Genomic DNA, 23,619 nt, shown 5'->3' with positions numbered 1-23,619 from the left:
ACAAGGGGGTGGAGTGGGGAACGGTACAATCACAGATTCGCCTATGTCCTGTCTGGTGTGCTGTGCAGTGAGTGCTGCACTTCAGGGCAGCTATACTGCATGGTGATGGGGGTTGAGTGCAGAGGGTAAGGGTCGTGGTTTTCAGGGCTGGGTGGTGAAGATACTGGTGTTGGAGGCAGCTGGTGGCATGAAGAACACGGAAGTTGGGGAAAGTGGGTTGGAGGTGACAGTGGGGCACAAGGGAAAGAGTTTTGGGCCAAGGGCTGTAGGGAGGGGGGCGTTTGCGGTACTGCTCCTTCTGCATGGCTACGAGCTCCTGGATAGCGTCTGCTTGGCGCTCCAGGATGCTTATGAGCCGATCCGTGCTTTGCTGCTGGTGCAGCGTGCTTTGCCACCGGTGCGCTGCGTTTTCCTGGCGGATGCTGCTTTCCCTCTCCCTCCAGTTCTGTGCTTTCTCATTCTCTTTAATAGATTGCCACATCACTTCTTGCAGCATGTCTTCTTTGCTTTTTCGCGGTCTCTTCCTGAGTCTTTGCAGTCTCTGAGCAGGTGATAAGAGGGACGGCTGAGGTCTCAAGGTTGATGCAGCTGTATAGGCAAAATGCAACATTTAACAGAGGCAGCATTGTTTATACCAGACAGTAATGATTTCCCCCGCACTTAAGGAGGGCACACACAGGGTCTACACAATAGCATAATTTTCCCATCCCAAACAGAGCACACATAACCCACGGGAGCCTCAAAATGGTGAGTCAGGGGGACTGATTGTTTCAGGGCTGTACTATCCTTTGGGTTTCTGTGCCTTGGGGAGAGCCAACAGCTGCAGGGGGCACCTACACTGAACTCTGTCCCAACATTTTCCACACGAGTTCGTCCTGGAAGATATCTCGCTGCTGAGGGTGACCTGGGAAGCAAGGGAGGGTCTTCTACTGCAATACGGCTTCTGCCCTGGCCCATATGCAGCTTGCCTGTGTGCAGCAATGGTCCTCCCACCCCTCGCAGAACAGTGGAGCGGACACGTTAGCCTGGCTGGGACAAGGACCACAGTGGCTCTCCCGATAAACCTGCGCAAGCGCATTGCACACGTTCTGGATGAGACATTCGAAGAGATTACCGAGGCCGATTACCGCGATGTGATAAACCACATCAATGCACTATTCCGCATCTAGGCATGCATGCCTAACCCTCCTCTCCCAAAGAGCCCGCACCAAAGAAATTCCTTCCCGAAAAAAAAAACCGCTTACCGGGAACCTGCTCTTCTGTTTGTCCTCCACCAAGTACCGGCCGCTGCGACTGGCTACCTTCCTCCTGGCTCAAGAAGAGCTCCTGGCTGCATGGCTCCAGGGATTCTGGGGTGTCTCCATCCAGCCCACCACCCTCACTCCCGTTTTCCTCCTCCTCCTCCTCATCTCCTACCCCATACCGGCTCTGAAGTGTCCATGGTAGTGCTCGGAGTGGAGGTGGGGTTAACCCCAAGTATCGCATCCAGCTCTTTGTAGAATTGGCAGGTTGCGGGGGGAGCACCCGAGCAGCCATTTGCATCGTGGGCTTTGCGGTAGGCACTCTGCAGCTCCTTCACTTTAATCCTGCACTGCAGGGCGTCCCGGTCATGGCCCCTTTCCATCATGTCCTTTGATACCTTCCCGAAGGTATCGTAATTCCTACGGCTGGGGCGCAGCTGGGACTGGACAGCTTCCTCCCCCCAAACACTGATGAGGTCCAGCAACTCACCATTGCTCCATGCTGGGGCTCACTTGGCGCGTGGAGACATGGTCACCTGGAAAGATTCTCTGATAGCACTCCACGCCACGCCGGGCTGAGTAAACAGGAGGGGATTTTTAAAATTCCCGGGGAATGTCAAGGGCGGGTCACATGGTTGATTACCTGAGACCAGGGCAGTAGAGTTTGAACTGATGACCAGAGTGGCTAGAACAGGCATTGTGGGATACTGCCGAATACTTCTGGAGGCCAGTCACAGCGCATTGGGCGGCCACTCTGGCGCAATACACTCTATTCCTCTCGGGGACGTGGAGTACATGCAGCGCTGCAACCACGGAGATACAGCGCTGCAAATGCCTTGCCAGTGTGGACGGGGAGTGAGTTACAATGCTGGGGGCGGCTTTACAGCGCTGTAACTCGCAAGTGTAGCAAAGGCCCTAGTTCACTGTTAATTTCCTTGTCCTTCAGGTATTGTTAATATCATGAGTAGAGATGAAGGGAGAAATACTTTGGGACCTTTCTTCTCCTTTCATCTTTTATTTGAAAATGATCTCCCACTGAGGTACAGGAGACAGCCAGTCTGTGAAGTCCTTCTGATACCTGGTGATAGTCCTGATAACCAGGTGATAATCCATTTGATTTTGTTGACACCTGACTGAGATATAAGTATGCCTTATGTTTCTGATTACTGGTTTGTGGCTGTTTCCCCAGAGTTAGGCTATGTCTACACTAGAGACATTACAGCGGCGTAGCTGTACTGCTGTAAGATCTCTCAATATAATTAAACCACCCCCAATGAGCAGCTGTGCACACTCCCACTTATGCTGGTGAAACTATGTTGCTCAGGATGTGTATGTTTTTTTCACACCCCTGAGCGACATAAGTTTCGCTGACATAAGTGGTAGTATAGACATGGCCTTAGACTATGTCTTAGTAATATCATATAGTAGAATCTTATAACTTTACATACAATGTTGCCACACATATTTTACCAGGACAATAATGATCAGCAAATTATGAGTTTTCAAATGATACCTCCCATATACTTTGTATAAAATCCATTATAGTTTTGTAAAAAGGGGGAACATAGGGATACAGGATGTCACAGCCTCTTCAAATCATTCATATTTTACTAGTCATCATAAGAGTGGCCCTGGACTCATTCTGTTCCTCTGTTTTAAAATCGAAGCTGAAGACTCCTCTGGAGCTTGATTATCACAGGTGGCATGTATCCACAAATTCAGATGATGGTGCTCAACATGGCTGAAAATCGGGTCATTTGAGTCTTTGTTTCTTATTCTTGTAAGCATATTTTGCTGATCTTATTATCATCCAAGGCCAGGAATTAATACCAACATCAAACCACCTCTGATGTGTTTGTAAAATGCTGTGTATGTATTTGGCACTCAATGAAGACATTCAGATGATTGTTTATGGAGAACAGGGACATGCCCATATCGCTTTACTAATGCATCAGAGACAGTCCCTGTGTGGGTATTACAAGCGTAAAGCCTGATCCTGCAAACACTTACCTAACTTTACAACCATGACTAGTCCCTGGGGCTAAAGTTAAGTTAAGGACGCATGTAAGCGTTATCAGGATCCGAGCCCAAACGACAAGAAAGACAATCTGATATAGGCAAACAACAAAAAAGCAATTTGTAAAGAAACATACCATTTCTTCCCACTTTACCCTTCATATAATACACCCACACCCCAACCTCCCCAGCAGCTACCAGTCAGAGTCCTAAACAACAGGATTAAAGGTAAAGAAGAACAAAATGTTCTTCCCCCTTTAATGCAACACTGAAGATGGGAAACTGGTCATTAGAAAGCAGGAAATTGGTTTCCTCCATAGCACTTGCTCAGCCTGGCTGCATGTGTTTCAATAACATTAGCAATGACATCCTGGGGCTTAATTTGCACTCTTGCAGAGTTAGCAATAAGGTAAGTAACTTTAGGCTTGCTCCTTCGCTCTCTCAGATTGGTGTAAATCAGGCATCATATGGATTCAGTCATTAAATATGTGTGAGATCGGAATCGGATCCTTTAACTTTTGGAATTTCCTCCTGACTTCACTTGGAACTGAGAACTCTGCCTTTACATCATGCAAACTATTGCTTTTAAATTATTTGTCTTGTTTTGTTCTTGCTATTGTATTTTTTTTAAGGCAGTGAACAGAGAACTAGATCAAACTTTTAACTACAGCCCCCATCCTGCAGTCACTTAAGCACACGAGTAGGTTTACTGAAGGGAGTAGTTTTATTGAACTTGGGTAACACTTGATGATAACCTGTTCTGTTCTTTCCCTCTGAAGCACCCGGCATTGGCCACTGTCGGAAGACAGGATACTGGGCAAGATGGACCTATGGTCCGACCCAGTAGGTCCATTCTTATGTTCTTGTTTGTAGGACTGGAGCCCTAGGCACATGCAAAACGTTACCTTCTCCAAATCAGAGGCATTACTCGCATGAGTAAAGTAACACACATGCATGAGTGTTTGCAGGATCAGGGCTCCCTCCTTGCAGTGCAGTTAAGTGACGCACCATGCCCAGGTGCGTGCAGCTAACGCGGTTTGGAGAGAGAGGTAGTCGCACAGATCTAAATCTCCAGGTCCGAGGGGCTGGATCCACCCACGCGCGCGCCTCCCTCCGCCTCTGGGCTCCTCCTCTAAATTGCTTGGTGGAGCTTTCGCTTATTCGATTACTGGCTAGCGAGCCGTGCGGACAGTTCGCCAAGGAGCTCTCGGGGACCAAGGCACCCCTGTGCTGAGGATACAGGCGCACAGAGCCGCAAGCTAGGAGAGCCCTGCCCGGGATAGCGGGGGGCTAAGGGGTGTCCACCTCCTCGCCGGCGGGATGAGTCCGGGGCTGGCCAGCATGAGTACCAGCCTGCTGCTTCTCTGCCTGCTCGCGGTGAGCCACCGATCGGCCCGGGTGCCCCAAGGGAAGGGGGGGGACTCTGGGGCAGAGCCCCCTTGGCGGGAGGACCCGGAGCGCCCCTTCACCTGGGGCGTAGGCTGGGCCCGGGTCGGAGCTCCCTGGGTTTCCCCTCTGCTGCGGAACGTGTCCGGACTTGTGCGCTCCCTTCCTCGCTATGGCTGAGGAGGGGGCAGAGCTGGGGGTGGGAATCGCCTGGATAAGCGAGGTAGGGGGGCAGGCGGGCGGCTCACCTGGGCAGGTGGGGGGCGGGGGAGGCGTTCACCTGGGCACTTTTCAAGCTGTTGTTATATGTGTGTAACGGGGGGGGGGGGGGGGCGAAGAGAGTTGATCACAAGAAGCCGGTATGGACAGGTCTGTGCGCTAAAGGCTGCTGTAGTGAAGACTGTCCTACCCCTAGGGAAGAAGCCCCGCTCCCGGGATAGCCCTGGCTACACCGGGGGTTAGGCCTTGCCTTGCTCAGGGGGGTGGATTTACGAGCGACGTAGTTACACCCATATATGTCTGTCGTGTAGACCTGGTCTAATACTTGGAGAGCGTTGGTGGCTGGGTTTTGCTTTGCGCTCTGGCTGGGGTACCCAACTCGCTGCCCAGCCCCAAGAGACTACAGGCTCCCCTGCACTGAAGAGGTCGGGGGGGGGGGGGGACTTTCCCTTCTCCTGGATTCTGAGGGTAGGTTCCCTGTGCAGAGGTTTCCTGCTTGGATCCTGCTACTGCCAGCAGCGCTCCAAGAACTTGCAGAGTTCTGTGTCTCTTCTAACGATGGACTTGCCAGTTTGGTTAGAGAGCATTTGGGTTTAGTAACTTTTTGGACCCAATCCTGCTGCTCTTACAGAGGAACAAGGGACTTTCTGCTTTTATTTCCTAAACTAATAAGGTTTGAATTTTGGGGACCGTGGTTCTTAGGATGTGAACTTCCTAGTATATTTTGGTAGGGTGTATGCTCTATAGCAGGGGTGGGCAAACTTTTTGGCTCAAGGGTCACATTGGGGTTCTGAAACTGTATGGAGGGCTGGGTAGGGAAGGCTGTGCCTCCCCAAACAGCCTGGCCTCTGCCCTCTCCTCAGAACCCCCGACCCAGCCAACCCACCTGCTCCTTATCCCCAGACCACCCCCTCCTGGGACCCAACGGCCCCTGTTCCCTGACTGCCCCGACACCTATCCACACCCCTGGGACTCCCATGCCCCTTTACCATGGGACTTCTGGGACTCCCACACCTATCCAATCCTCCCTGACTGCCACGTGACCCCCCCCCCCGAACCTCTACCCCATCCAACCTCTCCTTGTCCCCTGACTGCCCCCCAGAACCTCCTGCCCCTTATCCACGCCCCCGTCCCATGCCCCCTTACCATGCTGCTCAGAGCATTGGCAGCCATGCCACCCGGCCAGAGCCGGCCACGCCGCGGCGCTGCCCGGCAGGAGCTCGCAGCCCCACCACCGAGAGCGCTGGTGAGCTGAGGCTGTGGGGGAGAGGCCAGGGGCTAGCCTCTTCGGCCGGGAGCTCAAAGGCCGGACAGGATGGTCCCGCAGGCTGTAGTTTGCCCACCTCTGCGCTATAGCTTGGAGACTCCTGGAAAAAAATGGGAGTTTTGTCATTGGCTTTAGTGGGTGCAGGATTTCGCTCATGATCTGCAGTTCTGTTTGGCTGCGGGAAGTGCAGTTACTTTGTACAGGATTCTGGCCTTTCCATGCTGTGGTTGAAACCGGACTAGCCACCGCTGTGTTCAGAGCAGCAGTCTCATACCTTGTCTCTTTCCATGTTCCTTCCCCAGTTGATTTCCCTTTGTTCTGCTATTGACAGCCTTTATTATAATCTGTAGTTGCTTCTCCCATTCCCTCATTTGTGCCTCCGTCCCTTGTCCTGTATGTCAAACACTTGTATGAACCCATCTCTCGCGTTATATCCTTCCTCAGGCAACCTGGTGGAGATACTATCAGATGTAACTTTTAGAAACAAAAACAAACCCCAAGCAACATACTGAAAGAAACAGTTAGGAAGTGATGTGCATCACGTACTGATCATGTCATGTTAGCGTCACCCTTTTCCTTCCTCTTGTTACCCCATAATTGCTGAGTTATGTCTGAACTTGACCTGGATTTAGCTAACTTTACTCATGTGACTAGATCCCTTGAGCTCCATCTGGGAGCTACGTTTGCTAGGGCTACTCCCAGGATTAAAGTTAGAGTGGTTCAAGTGTCTGCAAATCAGGGTCTTCACCTGTAAGGACTTTGGGCAGAGTGCGTGGCTTCATTTGTTTCTGTGAAGCACCTAAAATGCTTTTGGGTACTTAAAAAAAATTTAAGCCTGTAATCTCTCTGGCACAAGGGTCATGAAGTGTTATGTCAACTTAGAAGTGTCTTACAAAATGCAGTAGAGTTAATACTTTTTCCTTTGTGTGGACACCAAAGCTTTTTTTCAGAATGTTGTAAGCCTGGTGTAGATTCTCAGCTGTCTACTTTAAGAACATAAGTGATTTCTCTCCTGCCATCCATCTCCATCCCCTGACAAACAGAGGCTAGGGGCACCATTCCTTATCCATCCTGGCTAATAGCTATTAATGGACTTAACCTCCATGAATTTATCTAATTCTCTTTTAAACCCTGTTATAGTCCTAGCCTTCACAACCTCCTCAGGCAAGGAGTTCCACAGGTTGACTGTGCACTGTGGGAAGAAGAACTTCCTTTTATGTATTTTAAACCTGCTGCCCATTAATTTCATTTGGTGGCCCCTAGTTCTTGTATTATGGGAACAAGTAAATAACGTTTCCTTATTCACTTTTTCCACCCCACTCATGGTTTTATATACCTTTAGTCTTCTTTTTTCCAAGCTGAAAAGTCCTAGCCTCTTTAATCTCCCCTCATATGGGACTCGTTCCAAATCCCTAATAATTTTAGTTGCCCTTCTCTGAACCTTTTCTAATGCCAGTATATCTTTTTTGAGATGCTCCAAAACTTGGTTTTATTGGCAGGAGAGGAAAACGGGGTGTGTGTGTGTGTGTGTGTGTGTCACACTAGAACCGTGCTGGCCATAAACAATAATTTAAGGGGGGAAAACAGATCTATTCTATCTTGTATTGCACATGGGGTACTACAGGTACTGTGGTTCTGGGTTATGTTTAAAATATGTCTAGTTTCCTTCTATGCTGCAAAAACATACTGATGTCCGATGCGGCAGTCCAAACTATGTTGAAACCATCTTGTTTCATGTTTTGTTTCCATCCTTGCTTGAGCAGGGCCATAGGAGGGCTTGCTAAATAACCATACATTGTACTAATGACCCCTTCATTCTCCTGAACTGTATTAGGAGCTATCAGAGGTCGCTGTTGGTGAAATACACTCCTGTGTGAACAGCCAGCACCATTTAAGTGGTGCCCAGGCCTTGCTGTGGCTCTGTGCATGGGGGGGTGAATTTCACGCTATAAGGGATTCATACTGCACTAAATAGCAGTCTGTAGGATGGACTATAACTGCCCAGGCCTGTCTTCTGGTGGGGGAATTATGCACTCTATTCTCTAGGCTTGCCTCTTAAAAATATCTCTAATCTGGGAGGGGTAGCCCCTGCAGACAGCTACGTATTAATATTACTAGGGTGAGTAATTTTAAGAACATCCATCTCCTCATTGGTGACTGATTTACGTTTCCTGTTTTCATCTCAGAAAGCCTTCCCCTGGCTGTATGGTACATGCCTCTTGTGTGTTCGCTTCATGAGCTCGTAGAGGGCTCTTGCTGGCAAACCTCCGCCTAGAATGGCCCAGATATGGGCCTGAGTATACTGCTTGGGTGAAGTCCCATTGACTTGAGTGGAACGAGGATTAGGCTCCTGGACAGGGATGTTACAGGTTTTCTCAGTAGATGAGGGATATAGCCATGTGACCTTCACCCCACTGATGTGTCTTAACCTTGAGCTGGAGGGACCAACCCAGTCAGTCCTGGTGTCTCTGCTGGGTGGGAAGGGGTTAGGGAAGAAGAAGGTCTTATGGTTAAAACACAGGGTTGGGATTAGGGAGACTAGGGTTATGAACGATGGCTATGTCTATATCACACAGTAAACCTGGGCTCTGAGCCTCTTCCGTCCACACACACACACACACACACACACACACACACACACACACACACACACACACCAATCAGACTTGGGTCAGCAAACACTCGGGACCCATATCCTAGGACCCATCTAGGGGGGCTGGAGCTGATCATTAGTACAGCTGTCAGACCTGGGTCTAGCAATGGTAAACTCTGGTTTACAATATTGTGCGGATGCTCAGGCATAGACTTAGAAACACTGAGTCCATGAGCTTGGGTCCAACAGACTTGGGTTTACAATGCAATATAGACATACCTTATGTGATCTTGGGCGAGTCTCTTAATCTTTTGTGGCTATGTCCCAACCACAGGGGGCTGAAGCTTAATGTAAAATGTGTCCTCTGAGGATCGCCCAGGGCTTTACAGTTTAGATTTTATCCTTTTGAAGGGAATAGCCCGGGAGCTGTCTTGGGGTGGCTGATGTAAGGTGCTGCGGTGGGTGTCTGCTGATAACATTATCTCATGTTAAGAACATTCTGGTGAACTTCTATTCGCTCCCTTGCTTGGTGAGTTTCAAGTCTTGTAGCTTAGGCAGGTCTCAATACAGATGCAGCTGTTTTTGTTAGAGTTGGGGTTGATAGTGACACTAACCTGGTTGTCCAGCAGGGTTGTAATTGCAGGTTAGACAGGGTTTATTACGGAGAGGTGAAAGCAAACTTCATTACCTGTGAGTAATGCGCATGGATATGTGGATTGTTGAAGTTGTAAAGGCCTTGTGTTCAACTTGATGCCACTTCTGTGTTTGTCTATTTGTATCTATCAAAATCACTCTGGAATGCTGCATCTGATCAATTCCAAAATTTCTAGGAATGTTTTCAGTATCAAGGGCCAGAATCCTATTTTTGCAGGGGGAAGTCAGAAAACTGAGAGGAGGAAAATGGGGGATACACATTGAGCCCTTGCCAAATGACTAGTGCAGCTATACCTTTAAGCAGTCTAGATCGGTGGTTCTCAAACTGTGGCTCAGGACCCCATTTTAATGGGGGTCATGAAGGCTGGCTTAGACTTGCTCAGGGCCTGGGGCTGAAGCCTTGGGCTTTGGTCCCCCTGCCCAGGCCAGTGGGGTTCGGGTGGGCTCAGGCTTTGGTCCCCACTTCTGGGGTCATGTAATTTTTGTTGTCAGAAGGGGGTCGTGGTGCAATGAAGTTTGAGAACCCCAGGTCTAGATCAAACAAATGGCCCTATTAACACCTTCCTGCATAATACCCCTGCTCCTTCTTCCAATAGTCATTCAGGGTGTCAACAGGCTACAATCTCCCAGACAAATAAGGGGAGGTATGGGGATGTGCACACAGCCCCTGGCAGAGGGGGAGAACAGGGACCCTTGTATGGAGCTATATAGAACCCCTGGTGGGGGGGAACTATGGTGTGGGGGTGCACAGAGCTCTTGGCATAGGGAAAAGTGATGTGGGTGTGTGGAGGGGAATGGTTGCGTGGGGAATGGCATATACACAGAGCATATGGAATGGGGGGCACACTGCAACCCCCAGAGAAGGAGTTGCAGCGTCCCTGCATTAGAGGGGGTGGGTGACACCCATGGAGCTTGTGGGAGGAACGGAAGAGTGCAGGGAGCCCCTGGTGGGTGCAGTAACTCTGCCGATACAAGTTGGTGCGTGCACCCCTAGTTACATCTATATACCAGCATGTAAGGGGGTTTGTAACCTCCCTAGCTGAATAGACACTTCCCCTCACCCACTCCTTACTAGCAGGCAGCCATGTGGGAGACTCTCACTCTGTCCCTCTCCAGAGGCTGGGAGTTTCCATATGGTGAACAAACTGTTTTTTAGGGGTTGGGGCTCTTTTCATGCGTGTCCTCACTGCGTGAGCATCAAAGTCCCACGGCTCAGTAACTTCCATCCCAATATCCCACCCCCACAGTTTCAGTGCCATGAGGTATCCTTGCCTCCTGCCCTAAACTGTGTTGAGTTGTTTTGCATCGTTCAGTAGCAGCCACTTCTCCTTGCAGAGGTGTGTGATGTCAATCCTGGATCGGGGAGGTGTTCTTGAAGTGCTTTGGGATCTGTTAGGATGATGAGCACAGCTGAAATGCCAGAGGTATTGCCACAAGTGGCTGTGATGTGATGACTTGAGTTGATGGATTTGTACTGGAGTAACTGAGGATAAGGAACATCCTCTATTGCAGAGCTCTGGAGTTTCCTCTACCTCAAGCTTTGACCCAATCATGCTGTTAACCAGGGGATGGTTGTGGCTCTGGGATGATGGGGAGGGGGAACCAGGGGTGAATTTCACTCTTGTCCATCTAGCAAAAGATCTGTGTGTGCTTGAAGAAAACAAGAGAGAGTCTCCCCTAGCTGCTGCTGTGCACTGGAAAGTGCAGCCCTGATGCCACAAAGAACAAACAGAAGGGTTTGCGCGCTCTATGGGATGGGGGCTGGCCTGAAGAATGTTGTTTACGGATCTGAGTCATCCTAGGTTCAGGGAGCACTATTGCATGAAACCAGCTGCAGCCAGTTTCCTAGCTCACACCCTCTCCAGTAGTTGGGTGGAGAAAGTGTGTGTGTTGACAGGGTTGGGAGAAGTTTACACAGCTCGGATCTGTGCAGTTATTTAATGTCAAGTGCATTTTAATTGTTTCAAACCTTGTTTCCTGCAGAGATTTTTTTGTTTTTGTTTTAAAGCTGCTTCTGGCTCACTCGGGGAAACTTTCCTTTCTGCTAAAAAAAAGATCCGTGTCATTTCCGACTGGCCTAGAAAGATTGGGATGAGTGAGGAAGGATTAGCACAGGTGGTGCCAGAGACTGGGGTGGGAGGAAAAATGTCTTTAGAACAAAAAAAAAAAAAGAGGAAGGGAGTGGAAGCTTAGTTTGGTGAGGCATGATGAAGGCCTATGGAATGCAGAAAGGCATTTTCTCCATTGTTCCCTTCATAAATTTAGTGTATGGTGTGGGGGAGGTGGTGGTATCTGAGCTGTGCCTCCAGCAGGAGACTCTAAGGAGATCTTTGTATGTTCCCCCAACTCATCCTGTTTGGGAATGACCACATCCTCCTTCACCCTGTACTTGCTTCTGCAGTTGCACCAGGCTGATTTGTAGCGAGTAGAGACACTAAAGCCCATTGTCTGTTTCTCCATCTCTTGCCCCTTCCCTTTCTCCCTCCCTACCCAGTAAGGAGCATGTATGGGGTGGTGTGGGAGTTAGAGGAAGATTGCAATCTGATACTTTTGTCCAGGTGTGAATAAAAGTGGGAACCAGTGAGGAGGAGCAGATGGGGGTGGGCGGGCAAGGGACAGAGACTAGAGGTCTGTTATGGAAACAGGTAAAAGGGCCACCCAGAGGAGACCCCCTACAAAAGGCTTTTCTGGTGGCGTGTGCTGAGAGAAGAGTCACCATAACTTCTGGGAGCCTCTTGGATTCTGTCTTCCCGCAGCAAGGGAGCTTTCCCGAGATTTGTTGGGCCATCTTCCTTGGCCAGGAAGCTTAGGGCTGGAAGTTGAGGAAAGCCGGATTCTATGCCTGACCTGTGACCTTCAGCAATAGAGGAACTTCTCTGTGCCTCAGTCCCCCTCCACCTCTCCATATGTACTTGTGGGGGTAGATAATGGTACCTGCCTCTGTAAAGATGCTTGGGTGAAAGGTGCAGCAATGTTGTTGTCCTACAGAGGGGCTGGCTGCACTGTCACGTGGGGCTGGTATTTTGGCCCAAGATAAATCCAGAGTGTGTCCATATAATAACTCTAATCTGACCTCCTAGAAGGAGAGGTCTGATGCAACATCCTCCTATGAATGAGTAATGACTAGAGCAGATAAAGAGGCCATGGACTTCCTGATCTTCTAGACCAGATAAAGGGAAATAACACAAGGTTACCTCATATTCAAGGCTGTTCATTGAGAGCTCTGGCCTCGCAAACCGTGAGGCTGAAGCTTGAATCACTCTGAGCTAGGGTGACCAGACAGCAAATGTGAAAAATCAGGACAGGTAATAGGAGCCTATATAAGAAAAAGACCCCAAAATCAGGACTGCCCCTATAAAATGGACAAAAAGAACAGGAGTACTTGTGGCACCTTTGGAGATTAACAAATTTATTTGAGCATAAACTTTTGTGGGCTACAGCCCACTTCATCGGATGCATAGAATGGAACATATAGTAAGGAGATAGATAGATATACACATACACAGAACATGAACAGGTGGGAGTTGCCCTACCAACTCTAAGAGGCTAATGGACATCTGGTCACCCTACTCTGAGCACGCTGTCAGTGTTTTTCTTGTGGTATAGCTGGTAAGCTTTTAGCATTGGGGGGGGGGGGCGATGCTGCTTTTGCGTGTGCTCCTCTTCCTCCTCCAGCACCTCAATCCCACCACAATTGACCATTCATTCACAAGCACCAAACACAGTTGGGAGAGGATCATTACAGGGAAATCTTGACAATCCTGCACCCTTCTGTAGGTCCTTACACCCGGGGATCCCAGTAAACCTTTATTAACCTCTCCAGGGGGTTGAGGGCCTTTGTTGCTCCCTGAGGAGATATGAGCATAGAGAGGGGAATGAAGTGCCCAAGGCCATCCAGTGGCAGAACTGGGACTAGAACCCAGGAGTCCTTACTCCCGGTCCTATGTCCACATCTTTTTTTTTTTTTCCTTTTGAGTATCTCCCAGTCTGGATCACCACGCAGCTCTTTCTCCCCTCCTCTTTCCCTCCCCCCCCCCCCCCCCAATCCCCATGCTTCCCAGCCTTCCGGTCTTCAGCGAGATGCTGTCGCTTCAGCGGATCAGCCACCCAAACTCAACTGACCCTCTGTCTTTACCTCTATTTTTAGCACGAAGCCAAGTCAGCAAGTGTCTCGCTGGCCCAGTATCCAGAGGGGCCCCCGTTGATCCCCGTAGCTTTGAGTCGCGGCACGGAGGACTCTGAGTTCTACCAACATGAAGATCATCTTTGCAGAAAGTGCCCTGCAGGTACGATACACCCAGAGCTGCCTTGTCTGCTCCCCTCTCTTCTGCCACCTGCCTGCACTGTCCCTGCTCTGGGGATAACTGGGAAACTCAGCTGTCCTGCAGCTGCCTGCTGTGTCCTGAGCCTTTGCTATCCAGCCCTGCTCTGTCCCCATCCTGGGGGTACAAGGGATGACTTTACTCTCCAGCTCTTCCCCTCTCCTCCTTCACCATCCTGTAGGGAGCATCACACTCTCCACCCACTGCCCCGTCCTAGGTGTACATGGGGGTGAGAGTTGCTATTGCAATAATGCTGCCTGCTCCAGCTGTGCCTGGTGCATGTGCCACTGGGTCTCTGTGTCCATGTCCATCTTCCCTCCTCCCACCCCCAGGATACCAGAGCAGTGGGGTTACCAGTAGCCTGTGAGTGGGTAGCAATCTCCATCTCAGTCCTTCACTGGTGCTCACTCATCTGTAATAGCAACATAAGAATTGCTAGACTGGACCACACCAGCGTCCCTCTAGTACAGAATCCTATATCTGACAATGGTTGGCTCCAGATGCTGTACAAGCTGTAAGATCCCCATGTCAGTTCTAGGGTGGCTGCCCCTTTGCCCCCACTCCGTGGTCTGCTCCAGGAATGCCTCTCAGGTCCCAGATCTCTAACCATCACCTCTCTGTGAGCAGGGATCCATGCCCCTCTCCCTCCTGACTAGGGGCTTAGGTTTGCAGAGTATGTTTAATTAATAATAAAAAGTCTCCCGGAGACCATATAAAACAACAAAAGGATCTAAATGCTTTCCCAGTAACACCCTCTCCTCCCATCCCCATCAGTCTTGTGGATACCCTGGCAGTTCCGCCCCTTCCACAGTACAAAAGGTCCTGTCTATTTGAGACAAAATGAAGGTCCCTCTGTCAGGCCAAACTGGCTCCTTATATTCCAAACTCCTGCTTTGTCAGCCAACCTCCTGTGAACAAGTCACTGCCCTCTTCCGCAGGGAGTGGGGGGGTGGGTGGTCATGTGTAGGCTTGGAAGGATTAGATTTATTTTAGAAACCGATAAATGTTGTTTTTCCCCATATACTCCCAAACAAAAAATACCATTGATAGAAAAAAGTAAGAAATACGCTGTTTGGGAACAGAGTTTGGATTTCAGGATATTTACATTGTATATTTTGACATGCAGTGTTGACCATTTGTTTAACAGTTACAAATATTTAACGTTTTGAATCTCAACATCTGTCACAAGGATTATTGCCTGACCATCCATAACTTCCCACAGCTGTGAAAATGTAAATAAGCGCTGATATTTGTCAAAATTATAATTAGGCTGGCAGAATAGGTTTATGAGTGGGGGTGGGAAGAGGGTCCTATGGAAGACCCAGCCCCTAATATTGGGACAATCCTGATTAAAATCAGGACATCTGGTCACCCTAGCGGCCTCATAGGGCTGGCTGGCTAGCTGCATAACCTGCTCTGAGATTTTTGCATGAATTCCCCACCCCTTTCCTGTTCCAGAATCTGTAGGCCCCCCCAAGCCAGATGCACATATCTAGAACATCTATTGACATCGAGGGCTAGTCCAAGGGCCCACATAGTCTGACTCACCTTAACATAATCTTTGAAATGTTCCCAGCTTTTGGGAGCTGGCTCAGGCATACAGACAAGTCAGAACGTTAAATACAATGGTCTCAAGACACGCCTGTGGTCATCCTATCTCATTACACCCCTGCAGGAGGTAGACGTGTGATAATCTGCCTCCAACATAGTCTCCTCCTGGTCTTCAGGAGTTAGAGATTTGGCTTAAACCCTGAAGCAGGAGATTTAATATCCCTTCCAACATCGTTCTAATTCTAGGTTATCCTAATTATTTATTAGGATAGCCATGTAAATCCCTTTTTGAACCTTGCTAAGTTCTTGGCCTTAACTTCCTGTGTCAGAGTTCCACAGTCTAATTACACATTATGTGGGAAGTGTTTCCTTTTATCAGTTCTGAGTTTGCCACATTTTGATTTCAGTGAATGCAGGTCTAGCCCTTTTTATTCATGGGAAACGCCCCCTGTGTACTCTTTGTCCTGTATCTATCTATCTATCTGTCTCTCTCTCTTCACATAGCTCCTCCTCCTTTCCTGCAGGTTTCCATGTTGAAAAGCACTGTGTTACTTCGAACACTAGCGGGAAGTGCTCTCAGTGTGAAGAAGGAGTCGAATTTACAGAGTACCCCAATGCACTTTCCAAATGCCTGACTTGTCGTGTCTGCAGAAAAGGTACTGAGGAGAAATAGATGCTGAGGTCCTCCATTCCTCCAGGGGGGCAGTTTTTTCCACTGTGTTCAGTTCACAGTGCTAGTTTGACTCAAACGATGGAGGGATTGTAAACTCCATGGACCAGGGACAGGTGGCTGGTTCTGTTCATACAGTGCCTAGCACGATAACCTACTGGTCAATGACTGGGGCTGTTTGCTGCCACTACATTACAAATAAGTGGCTTACTCTGTGGTAAATGAGCTTGGCTGAGAGCATCTTGCATTAGAGAAGCTAAAAGTTACTGAGTGATGGGCAGATGCATGAGCCCCATGCACAGCACCTCCTGCTAGTCTATTATTAGGATTGGTGTTTGGCTTTTGACAGCAGAGCAGGCATAAGCAGGTGCAGCACCATTGACTCCATTGTACCTGCATATGCCAGGGCTGAATAGATCCCATTATCTCTATAAAATATAACAAACTGTAAGCAATTGTTAAGGCTTGCGAAGACCTTGAGCTCTGCAGCACAGACCTTTGCTACTTGAGTTAGTGTAATACTAACTGTCATCTGGCAGCAGTTGTAGGCTGTTATCTTCCATGTGGACCAGCTGCTGTGGGTGGAGATGCAATGTATGCTTTACAAGTAGGCTGGAAGGATTAAACTTTTATTGGTAAATGTCCATTTCACATATGTACACCCTGACACAAACTTCCATTGAAAATGTCTGCTATTTACAGATGGGCAAAGTAAGCAAAATGCTGCTGGAGAATTTACTAGAGTTTGGCTTAAGGATATTTACTACTTTTATATTTTGACATGGGATGTTGACAATTTTTTTTAGCAGTTACAGAATCTTGCTGTCATTTAATTGTCTGACCTTCCTCCCCAATGATTTCCCACAGCTGTAATAATTCAAATAGAAAATTTGATATCTGTGAAAATTGTATTTGGGGAGGAGGAAGGGAAACATGATTTTTTCCTACCTTATTTACAAGCATGAGAACAGCTGTCCGCTCTTGGGTGTATGGATGCAATCAACCAGTGCCTCCTACAGGGGTGGCTGAGGGAGGAAAAGTGACTCAGGATCTTGTCTGTGTAGAGCAGTCAGGATCCCTAGCCCCAGCAAGAAGGAACTGAGCCCCTCAGTCCAAACAGAGGTAACAGCCTTACCTCATCAGACCCATTAATGCAAGAAAAGCCTTTCTTGCTCATTACACCGATGTTGGATGCTCTGCCTTGGCAACATGGGCGTGGGTGAGGCAGTGCTCTAACAGAGTTGTCTTTCCTATCCTCTCCAGATGAGGTGCAGCTGAGTCGTTGCAACAGCAGTAAGAACACGCAGTGTACTTGCAAGAATGGTACCTTCTGCTCTCCAGACCATCCCTGTGAAATATGCCAGAGGTGCAGACTCAGGTCAGAGCTGCTGCTGTACTGGGTTGGGGAGGAAGCAGGGGAAGTATCTGACCAAGGCTGGGGGAGATGGGTGGGTCATCCGTGCTGAAGCAGAAGCATCTGATAACTGTGCTCTGTAGGCTTGCCGTTAACTCCCTCGTTCTGATCTATTTTCATCTGTTTCCCAGGTGTCCTGATGGAGACGTGCAGGTCAGTTCCTGCACACCACAAAGTGACATCCAATGTGTGCATCCCACAGGCCCTCCTCCTGTGGCAGGTAAGGGCAGAGGGTTATCGGGGAGTGGGCATTGAGGGGGGAGATGCCTGCAGAAGCAGCGTGAGTTCATGTTTAACTCAGTGCTGTACTTGAAGGAGAAAGGTGGGCGTTCAGACTCCCTGGGCCTGATTCTTTTCACTCACTGCTGTGAATAAGAAGCGACTCCACTGGAATTGCTGGCTGAAAGGAGAATCTGGCTGTTTTTTCACGAGTGCTTTCTCAGGACGTGTTTCTTCTCCTTCAGGTGGCATTGCAGGCTGGACGGCAGTTTGGATTGCAGCACTAGTCATGATCTTGATCTTGCTTGCAGTCTTGTTGTGGTGCTGGTACAGTCGCAACTCATCTTCTGGAGGTAAGAGATGCTCACAGGGCGGGAAGTCATGACATGGGGGGGAGGGGAGGGAGGGAGGGGAGTGGTTGTACATTGAATCCAGGCAGAAAAAGTGACTCGCTGCAAAGATGTGTGGTTTTTTTCGTTTGTTTTTGTGTTAAACACATCAGCATTTTGGGAGGCCTGTATCTTGGGAGCCCACACAAACTATCCCTTCCCCTTTGCTGGCATGTCAGCATTCAGGACTATCTGCTGGTGTGTGTGGATCTTAGAGCACTTTGAGGGAAGAATTATCAGCTTTGAACAGAAAGGGTTTTTCAACCTTAACTGTGCCCTAGCCTTGTGTGTGTGTGTGTGTGTGTGTGTGTGTGTGTATATATATACACACACACACACACACACACACACACACACACACACACACACACCAGGCTAGGGCACAGTTAAGGTTGAAAAACCCTTTCTGTTCAAAGCTGATAATTCTTCCCTCAAAGTGCTCTAAGATCCACACACACCAGCAGATAGTCCTGAATGCTGACATGCCAGCAAAGGGGAAGGGATAGTTTGTGTGGGCTCCCAAGATACAGGTCCTTTGTTCTCAACCTGCAGGACACTTGTGGCCTAATCTGTGCACACAGTTGTGGCCCACATGACTGCCTCAGGGGTGTGTGTGTGATGTAACACACCAAGAGCTGCATTTGCAGCCCACAATAGTAAATAGGTTGAGAACCACTGCCCCTAGTGTAATGGGGAAGGTGGTTGGGTTGTAGCAGCCAAACAGAACTCAAATGTCTTGACTGTGGGGTGGGAATGACTCAGTTCAGGCTTGGCTGCAAGCCACTTCCCTCTTCCCCCTCCTTCTGCACAAGGACCCTGTGCAAGGAAAAGACGGGAGGCTCAAGGGGAAAGGTGAAAGCTGCTAATCAGCTCCTCTTTCTTTTCCAGGTGATTCAAGAAAGATGTCCCCCAGCTTCAAGGTGAGTCATTTTGGTCAGCTGTGCAGTCTGGGGAGAGTGGGTTTAATCAGTCTGATTTTACTCTGTCACTCTCACACACACTCTTTCTCACTCACTACCTACTTACCTGGACTTTCAAAGATCTGCCTGTAACCAGAAAGTGTGAGCCTGTTAAGTTCCCATGGGATCTGCATAGGTCCAACTAAGGAAGCTGCTACCACAGGGCTTCCAAGAGCATGGGGTGAGCGGTGGCTCCTTTTCCTTCACTGTCGGAAAGTGAGGAGTGTTGGGCCAGAAGCTCTTGTAGCTATGGGGGTGGGGACTGTGGCTATGCAGGGACTCACGCAGTTGTGTGACTCAAGGCAATCTCTGGCCAGGGAGTTGTCATTTATTTATTTTTTTTTTCCTCCCCTTCATCTTGGCCTCTGAGGTAGCTGACAGCTGCACAGAAGCTGATATCTTGTTTGCATGATGGTGGTGAAACAACATCATCCCGCCCCCTTCTTCCCTGGAACCCGCCATCCCAGGCACAAACACAGCAGGCTGTTCACTTGGCATGCCCATCATTGTGAGGGGGTGTCCGTCCCATAGCACTCTTGTTCTTGTCTTGAGTGGAGATGTGGCAATGAGATGACTAGGGGTTAGGTTAGCTGGGGAGGGTTCCAGGAGGGGAGTGTGAGGCTTGAGGTATGGATCTGAAAGTATTGAACTCCTGCAAGTTGGTCTTCTGAGAATTTGGCTGCACCCAGATTAGAAAGCAGGCCTCTTCCAGCTGTAAATCTGTCACAGATGGACAGTCTGGTTTAGTCTCTATGGGGAGTTTAGATTCTACCCGCCCTAGCAGAAATGCAGAGGGGTTGGAGACCCCACTTCCAGATTAGAGATTCTCAGGTTGGCCAGTATTTCATAGTTTAGGCTCTGGGACCACATTCCAACCCTCCACCAAACTTGGGTGCTCAGACCCAGATTTGGGGGATTGGGTCCATCTCTAACTCTTATGGTAGCTTCTGAAATCTGCTTCTTCTGAAGTAACACTTCAACAGGCCTCTCTACAGTCCTGATCCTTTGGAATTTGATACCTCCAGATGTGGTACTGCTGGTTTTAAAGAGTTGTTTGTCTTTTAGTTTTCCTTAACAAAGGCTCATATCCTGTCACCACTGAGGAACTGCACTCGAGGGAGGCTGGCAACTCAGGACAACAGGCGGAATGAGCAGTTAGATCAGGAATCCCAGCATGGGTTGCTGGCTGTGTCAGACCCTAAAGAAGCAGTAAGGAAGAATAGCCAATGTGAGACTACGGCTCTATCTGCAGCAGACAGTGCCCCCAAGCAGGAGGTAACTTTCTGATGTGCCCTTACTGCATGTACCTGATCTAAGACTTAATCAGGTTGATCTCAGTCCCTTTTTAACATCTGACCTGTTGCAAATTTCTCTTCTAATCAAGCAGCTTCTTGAGAGCTGAAGATTACGAGTTCAGTCTTTGCCACTATGGGGATTAGGTGCCTGTGGCCAGAGTGCCCTAGCATGAGTCTACGGATCAAGTGATTTCAGTCTCCAAGGCCTGTCCCTGCCCTGCGGGACTGGCTGATCTAGTTCTCCTGGCCAGGGAAGGAGTGATGAGGGTTAGCAATGCAGGATCTCCCAGCCAGGCCTGGTCTCTTATGGCATGTGGAAGAAGTGAAGAACTGCAGGGTCTGCTGCCTGCAGCACTTAACAATATCCCGGGCTGAGCAGAAGGCTTGTAACCGTGGGGTGCTGAATACTCTGCACAGATACCATGGGTCACGAGCAGGATCATGGCTCTCTTCCTCCTCTTGGGGAGTAGCAGAGCTGTGCCCCATGCCCCAGGTTAGGGGTCCCAGCATATCACTGCTAAGGAGGTTCAGATGATCCTTGTACAGTAGTTTTAACTGAAGAGTCTTGCAGGAAGGGCAGACTACTCAGCATAAAATCTCCTGCATGACTCTGCATCAGCCAGGGGAGAAGAGGAAAGTCCCCTTTTTGCTGGTGCTTACTGGTAGCTGGTGACATCAGTGTGCATTAGATTATAGGCTGCTGGGGGCTTCAGTCTGAGAATCCAGCCCAGTAACCATGGGATGGAGGAGATCCTGACAATCCAGAGCAGCTGTGCCCAGAGGCTCAGACCTGCCCCATAGGGATCTTTCCATGTGTCAGCCTGTTGCCTATGGTAACAGAGGTGTGTTGTCATCTTCCCATGTGTTGCAGAGAAACCCAGCATCTCAGATGGCAAGCAGGAGGAAGAAACTGGTTCCAGGGAGAGGAAAGGACCCAATAGAGAGTAAGTGTTTTGGGGTGGTCTGTTATAGTGTTTTGGGCCTCCATGGGATGTGTTGTAGCCTCGATGGGCGCCTTCTGAGTGCCACCATATTCTCCCCCCGTACCCCCTAGCTTAAAAACAGGGCTGATCAAAATGCTTCAAAAAACTTTTTGCTAAATTTTCTTTTTCACTTTAGATCCATTTCAGCTAAAAATATTAACAAACTTTCATTTTGGGTTTTGGTTTGATTTCTCCCCCTTCTTTGCATAGAAACAGGGAGGGGAGGAAAGAATAGAAATGGGAACTTGCAAATGTTTTGGTCAGGAAAAACTTGGGAGGAGACAAGTCTTCTATGAACGTTCCCTACATGGGATAAGCCATTTCTCAGGGGGAGACTGACACAACCTCTGCTAGCTCTGGATAAAAGTCCCCTCGGCCTGGCAGACACAGAATCCCTTGAGAGAAAGGGAACCTTAGTGGGGCTCATCCTTTCCCTGTGTGTTCCTGACTGTCCTGTAGCTTGGGGATAACTAACTGGGGTCCAAAATCTGTGTCCCAGTGATCTTCACAGCCACATGGGGAATAGGCCAGGGAAGAAGTGGGGAGGGGGGGGAAGGTAGGGAGGGTGACTGGCATTTTGTATAGTCTCTTTGAGGCAAATAACTTTTTTCCTTTAAAAGGGATAGTTTAGTTAGCCCTTTAACACGGTTAATAGCAACAAAAGTGAATCATTCCCATGCTTCAGGGTATGATCTGATTACTGGGGGGAGGTGGGGTCAGGAAGAAATCTCCCTGCTTCTCCCATGGGATAATATTGCACAATGAGTATGGGTGGAGTTATATCCAGTGTCTGAGGGGATATGAGAGTAGCTGGCCTAGTGTGGCATGATGGGATATGGAAGCTACCAGAACAGACAGCCAGGGTCCCTATCTACCCTGTTCTCATGGGGTGCTTGTGCCTTGGCTCTCCCCCAGCTTTGCGGTGCTCCTTCGACACCTTCACTCAAGAAGTGCCCTTCAAGGACTGGAGACGGTTTGGGAGAGCCCTCCTCCTCACAGAGAACGAGATTGAGATCGCAGAGAGGAGTGACAAGTACTCACAGGAGCCGCATTACCAGATGTTATGCACCTGGCTGAACAAAGCAGGAGTAGGAGCTTCTGTTAACCAGCTACTGGAGACACTAGACAAGATTGATCTCAAGGGCGTCGCAGACATTATCTGCTCCAAGCTTATTGGCCTTTATGAAGAAGAAGAATTAAACTGAGGAACAGGGTGGGATGGCCTTGCTTCTCTCCAAGCCAGAACCATAAATGCCTCTGAAATCCCAGATATACCGTGGGCTGCTCCTGAGTAAGGCATCCTTGCTAGATACCAGCTGGGCTGGGGGAGTTGGTTGTCTTCTAGAGACAAGAGCCTTGCAAGCCCTCTAGGAAGAGTGATGCTGGAAAAGCTGTTGAACAAACCACAGGTTCTTCCTCTGAATGACAGAATCTAAGTTACTGTCAGACATCCAGGCTGGGATTTCCTTGTAACACTCTGTTGCAAAGACTCTGCTAATACGTTATTGTGGAGCACCACTGGAATCTTACCCCGGTGGGTATTGGCATCGCCTGGCTCTTTCCAACTGCAGGGACTTGGCTATTGGCAGCTGGAGGGAACTGCAACAGGCACAGCTGGCATGTTTGTCATTCAGGGCCACCTCTGAAAGCTCTGACTAAATGTTATACCTCCTGCTGCTGCTGCTGGATGCTTTAGCCTTCTAGAAAACTTGACAAGCCTCAGCCAGCTGGCCAGGGCCTCTACCTCCATCTGTGACGGGCAGGTTTTAATTGGTTCCTGGGTCATTTGATACCCACTGTACATCTTAGCTGTAGATATGGTCTAACCCTACCTCTAAAACAGGTAGGGTTAGACCATCTAGTACCTAAAACCTGAGGACTTTACTGGAGTGAGGGGCAAATAACTATCTACCCTATTGGTACTGATACTGTGATCCAGGGGTATTGTCTGTTAGAAGATGCCAAATCCCAGCAGAGAGGAATGATGGCTCAGTGATTAGAGCACTACATGGGACTCGGGAGACCTGGGTTCACATCCTTGCTCTGCCAGACTTCATGTGGGACCTTGGTTGAGTCCTCTGTGCCTCCATTCCCCTTCTGAGCAATGGGGATAATAGCACTGCCCTACCTCACAAGGGGCTGTGAAGTTAAACATGTGTTCCTCCCCTATCAGATGCACAAGGATGCACTGTCCGGTCATCAGTCCTAGTATCTTTTGTACATAGTTCAGGGACAATTTTATTGGCTGTTGGAATTACCTGCAGTTACTGAGCTGGCTGAACCTGACCTATCTGCAAGGGGCAACCATCCAGCCCTCCTGCAGGCTGGTCTCTGCTATCCACCTTGTTAGCAGGCCTCTGCTCAGCATGCAGATTGGACAGCAGTCACTTCCTCACCTCCAGCATCTCATGGAAAAGATGGAGGCTATTCATGCTTGAATG

General features: G+C 49.1%; 1 protein-coding gene across 1 annotated transcript; it reads left to right on the top strand.

Moving 5' to 3' along the window:
- Positions 1–4,421: 4,421 nt before the first annotated feature.
- On the top strand, positions 4,422–23,606 carry LOC128831144 (tumor necrosis factor receptor superfamily member 10A-like). Its single transcript, XM_054017318.1, has 10 exons — positions 4,422–4,634; positions 13,524–13,662; positions 15,774–15,905; positions 17,183–17,297; positions 17,465–17,553; positions 17,798–17,905; positions 18,830–18,861; positions 19,966–20,175; positions 21,067–21,139; positions 22,094–23,606. The coding sequence occupies exons 1-10, from the start codon at positions 4,578–4,580 to the stop codon at positions 22,381–22,383; spliced, it is 1,245 nt and encodes a 414-aa protein (XP_053873293.1). The 5' UTR covers positions 4,422–4,577; the 3' UTR covers positions 22,384–23,606.
- The last annotated feature ends 13 nt before the right edge of the window (positions 23,607–23,619 follow it).

Source organism: Malaclemys terrapin, chromosome 2, assembly GCF_027887155.1.
Source record: "Malaclemys terrapin pileata isolate rMalTer1 chromosome 2, rMalTer1.hap1, whole genome shotgun sequence".
Taxonomy (NCBI): Eukaryota; Metazoa; Chordata; order Testudines; family Emydidae; genus Malaclemys; species Malaclemys terrapin.
This window is presented reverse-complemented; position numbering and strand designations above follow the sequence as displayed.

What these genes read in the sequence shown, in the direction of transcription:
- LOC128831144 (XM_054017318.1), top strand. Translation starts at nt 4,578, where the DNA reads ATGAGTCCGGGGCTGGCCAGCATGAGTACCAGCCTGCTGCTTCTCTGC. An exon ending in TCGCAACTCATCTTCTGGAG is followed by an intron (nt 17,906 to 18,829) that starts GTAAGAGATGCT and finishes TTTCTTTTCCAG; the next exon opens with GTGATTCAAGAAAGATGTCC. An exon ending in AGGAAAGGACCCAATAGAGA is followed by an intron (nt 21,140 to 22,093) that starts GTAAGTGTTTTG and finishes GCTCTCCCCCAG; the next exon opens with CTTTGCGGTGCTCCTTCGAC.